At 59.8% G+C, this 4752-nt stretch overlaps 1 protein-coding gene across 1 annotated transcript in view; it reads right to left on the reverse strand.

The window, feature by feature from the left end:
• Nucleotides 1-2281: 2281 nt before the first annotated feature.
• The window catches only part of TMEM38A (transmembrane protein 38A), a 24000-nt gene continuing 21529 nt past the window's right edge, over nucleotides 2282-4752 (reverse strand). Inside the window, exons 4-6 of the mRNA XM_045289758.1 lie at nucleotides 4282-4401; nucleotides 3116-3233; nucleotides 2282-2526 (exon numbers count right to left, since the gene is read on the reverse strand). Of these exons, the coding sequence (XP_045145693.1) occupies nucleotides 2293-2526; nucleotides 3116-3233; nucleotides 4282-4401 (472 nt within the window). The 3' untranslated portion in view covers nucleotides 2282-2292. The remainder of the gene's footprint in view (nucleotides 2527-3115; nucleotides 3234-4281; nucleotides 4402-4752) is intronic.

Raw genomic sequence — 4752 nt, forward strand, 5'->3', positions numbered from 1 at the left:
GGGAGACCCCAGGCACAGGTCCTCCTCTTTCCCCTCGGTCAGGACTGGGATCTGGTGGGATCGCTCTGCACGATGGCTCTGTCCCAGGGGAAGGGGCACTTGTCGGAGCTTGTAGTTGCTCTTTCCTGCACTGCAGAAGTGGGACCTGACAGGGGTCCCTTCCTTCTCCGTAGGGTGACGAACCAATCTTCTTGTTTCTCAAGGCAGGGAGAAGCATTCACAGTAACTGTAGGAAAACTGACAACCTGCACCCACATCCTAAATGTTATCCGTAAGCCTGGCAGTAGCAACTATTCGACCCTCAGAGTACCCACAGGCAGATGTCTGGTGGTATTGTGGAAAGGAGAGCCTCTGAGGTTTGCTTCCACCCGATCGGACTGAGAAGTGAGCCGTGGCCCAGGTGGCAATCCCCTTCACCCCAGGGTTCTGTGGAAAACCTGAGCACAGTGAGGAATTACCACAAGATGGAACACCGTTTCTGTTTTTGCCATTTTAATTTCATCTTCTCGGAGTTGCCTGTTCCCACAGCTCGCCCATTTTGCTGTTGGCTGTTCTTTGGCGAATTTATCTGCAGATAGTATTTCTACAACTCGTGGCTAACCGATGTGCTTCTTAGGGATGACCGCCCCCAGTCTTTTTGAATAACCATCTTGCGCTTTCCAACTTTGAGTCCCTCTTCTGCTTTTAATCACTTAAAGCGTACTGCCTGCCAATTGTGTGTTCCATGATTCTTTTAGGGGACGTTCTTAAGGAGTTGACCTTGCTCTGTCATCCTGGGATTCAAACCCAGGTCCATCCCAACCCTCCCCGCCCTGCCACTGTCACTCCAGTGGACGCTTAGAGCCCCGGGGGGCACCACTCGGTCCACAAGGCCGAGCGTACCAGAAGAAATCAGACCAGCATCAGCATTCATCACATCGGGTTTATTGGCTGACCCTTCATGGCTATGCAAGGGGATGAATTTTGGGGGGGAGTGTGACAGCCTCAGAGTCCACCCAGTGTCTGGACATCTTTGGGGAAAAGGCACTTTCCCAGCAGCTGGGCCACCCCTGGGACTGCAGCCAAGCTTTAGGTAACCTCATGCTGCCCCCAGCAGCTGGCAGATGCCCCGAGCGCCCATTTATAGCCCTGAGACCCAACACCTGCCTGAGACAGACTGGGGATGCCCAGCCTGCCCCTCCACCCCCCCAACCTGGACAGCTCAAGCTCTCAGGCCTCTCCTGGCAGCCTAGGCTCACCCCTCACTCACCCTGAAGCAAGTCCCCCACTTGCCCCAGCCTGCCCAGCAGCTACAGGAGGCTGGGCACAGAGCTGCCACCAGGATGTGTGTGTTCAGTGACTGACTACAGGCGCCAGGGGAAGGGGGCCAGCACGAGGGAGGTGTGGAGCCCTGGGCCCCTGCCAGAGTGGAATCTTAGACCACAAGCCCCGCCTGAAGATGAGGGTGAAGATGAGCCTTCCTCACGCCCCCAGCGCTCAAGGCCAGGCCAAACGCATGCCCTAGAGACTCCTTCCCGGCCGGGTCGCTGAGCGGCTCCCCATCCCAACCGCAGACAGATCTACCGTGTGAAGCTGCTTTCAATCTCATTGGAGATCCCCTGACGACAGCGGCACTGTGCCTCCCAGCTGAGGAAGATTTTCCATGACTCCAGGGGGCCCCAGGTACAGCGGAGAAGCAGTGGAGAAGATGGACGACCCGGTGGTGCTCCGTTCTGTTGTGTGTGGGCCGGGTCGCTGTGAGTCGGTCCTGACCCGGTGGCAACTCACATCCACCAGCAGCAGCCCCTCTGCACAGAGGCGAATGGGAGGCCCCTGCCCACTGGGAGGAGGGGCGGGAGTTCAGAGATGGCAAGTAAGTCCCCTGCAGGCACCCAGTCAGGGCTGGAACTTTCTGGACACATAGCCTGGTAAGCCTGGTCATGAGGAGACTGACACTGTGCCGGGGCCTCTGTGCTAGGAGCGGGGACTTAGAAACGGGATGGGGAAGGCTCAGAGTCCCTGGAAATTATTTGTAGAAGAAAAAAGAACCAAGAAAAGGATTGCGGGGGTTTTTGGTGGGACCGCTGCTGCTCGGATTCCGGGTGATGAACCAACGCCCCCGCCCCCTTTAAAAAAATGACTAGCACTTTGCAGGGAGCCTGCCAGAGACAGAGACACCCCCCCTATTCCTACATCCTCACATCTACTGAACCCCATCAGTCCCAGGGGTGGGCACCGGCCCCAGTTTGCAGTGAGGGAGGGAAAAGAGCAGAGACCAGGTCCCCACCCCCCCACACTCATGGCCCCCACCCCCTAATCCGTCTTCTTCGCCTTCTTCTTTCTGGACCCCTCGCTCAGCTCCTCCTTGAGCTTGGGGTGCAGGGGTGAGTGTGCGGCGCCCGGGCTGCCAGCTTGGGCCCCGCTGTGGCCTCCGTGGTTGTCATGGTGATGGTCAGCCCCCAAGGTGGCCCCAAACAGCACGGGACAGACGTAGCTCTCCAGGACGTCGAAGGGGGAGCCATGGGAGTGGGTGGCCGTCAGGAACACCTGAAGTGGGGGGGTTAGGTGGGGAACAGGAGGCAGAAGTCAGCGGGGTCAGAGGTGGAGGCCGGCCGGCCTGCTCTCTGCCCGTAGTATCCACCCTCGGGAGGGGGGCCAACCATCCTGGCGGAAGGAGGGTTTCGGTGCTCAAACCCAGGCCGGCATCCACTAGGATGAGAGGTGCAGGGACGACCTGGCGTCGCATAGCTCACACGGGGCGGAAGGAGACTCGGGGCGCTGTTCCCCATCTCATCCGGGGGTCCACAGCCCTGTACTGGGCACTTCTATCTCCACCGGCTGCGCGTGCAGGGAGGAGGGTGTGGCCCTAAGGCCCCTCCTCCTAGGTCCCTAGTCCAAATTGGACCCCCGACCTCCATTCTAGCGGGGCCCCTTCCCACCTGCACTCCCAGGGCCTGCCTTTCCTCTGCTCTCGGCAACCCCAAACTCTAATCGCCCCCATCCACCAACCTGCAGGACTCTGCTGTACTCAGATCCCACCCCCCCAAACCCAGAGACCCTGCCTCGAGGCTCCTGCCCTTCCTGTGCCACGTGACCTCCGGAGGCTCTCCCCGCCCCGCCCCGCCCCGAGGCCCACCTTGCAGGACACCAGGAACATGGTGAAGATGAAGATGAGGGTGGCTTTGGAGACGGGCAGCCAGCGAGTCTGCTGGAGGGTGAAGAGCACGGCTCCGTACAGGCTGGCTTTGGTGGGGCTGCACGGGAGGGGCGCGGCTGAGCGGGGCGCCCAGAGGGCTGGGCACCTCCGCTCCCCAGCACCCCCATCCCTCCCGCCCACCCCAGCTCCTCCTGAGTGGGATGGCTTGAGAGAGGTGGTGCTGTCCTTTGCAGGAAAGGCTTAAAACCTTTCCCGAATGAGGTCTGACCTTTGCTCTTGAGTTCTGGGAGGTGATGTCTGTCTTTGGAACGTCCTGCCCTACAAGAGTGTCTTTGTGTACCTGGGGCCTCGGGCCACCCCAGATGGTCGGTGCCAACAACGGGATTCATGGCGTGGGGGGGGGGGGCGGGTAGAGGTCCCCAGGCTCTGTACTCACAATGGGTTTCACCCTGATGGTCTAGACCAGCGGTTCTCAACCTTCCTAATGCCACGACCCTTTCATACAGTTCCTCATGTTGTGCTGACCCCCAACCATAAAATTATTTTCATTGCTACTTCATCGCTGTCATTTTGTGACTGTTATGAATCGTCATGTAAATATCTGATATGCAGGATGTATTAGGCAACCCCTGTGAAAGGGTCTTTCGACCCCCAAAGGGGTCGCAACCCACAGGTGGAGAACCGCTGCTCTATACCAACAACTGGATTCAGCAGTGGGGGGCTGGAAAACCAACGCCAGCCATGCCCACGTGACTGACCCGGGAAAACCCTGGGCTTTCACCCAATCCCATAGTCCCACCCTCCTACCCCACAGCCCCACCCCACGGGCCCTCACTCTCTCCTGCACACTTCCCCGCCAGTCCTCACCCCCACCAACCGCAGACTCCCCACCCCAGACCCCAGACATGGCTCCCCAGCCTGGCTTCTTGTTCCTGACGGGTGGCTCACAGAGCGGGGCATCCAGGGCTCCCTCCCTGCTGAAAGTCCTACTGACTTCACTCTGCAGCTCCGCCTGCACCCACCCTGGGGAGCGGGGCCGTGGTGCCCCCTGTGAGACCTTTTTAGCTTCACCCTGCCCCTCTGGAAGCTCCTGGAAGGGGGGCCAGCTTCGGCTGCCCGGGGATGAGAGGGTGGACGGTACTCACAAGGACATGTGCAGGAGCTCATTGGTCTCCGGTTTCCAGACGCCTCGGAGCAGCTGCTCCACGTTGGACATGAGGGCGACTCCCGAGCCTGCGGGCAGGGACGTCTGAAGGAGCCACCCAGCTCGGCTCCCGAGAGGCTTCCCCCAAGGGACACGCAGTGGGGTATGCGAGGGGGACCAGGGCAGGCAGGGAGATGCAGGCTCAGAGGGGCACAGGGCACGCTCAGAGCAGAGCCAGCGTGAAGGGCTGCTGTGGGCAGAATTGTGTCCCCACCCCGCACCCAGGTTCCGAGGGGGCTTCAAAAGGCTTGTCGGAAAATAGCATTAAACGATAACAGGGTGGAGGCTGGGGAGAGGGGGGAGACAATGACATTTCCCCCAAGCTTCCTGAAGCCCTCTCCTATGTGTAGAAAGCCTGGTGGTGCAGTGCTTAAGCACTCGGTTGCTAACTGGAAGTTGGGCTGTTCAAGCC

This window comes from Echinops telfairi, unplaced genomic scaffold, assembly GCF_000313985.2.
Source record: "Echinops telfairi isolate 266 unplaced genomic scaffold, ASM31398v2 ScPeMD7_30;HRSCAF=105, whole genome shotgun sequence".
Classification (NCBI taxonomy): Eukaryota; Metazoa; Chordata; class Mammalia; order Afrosoricida; family Tenrecidae; genus Echinops; species Echinops telfairi.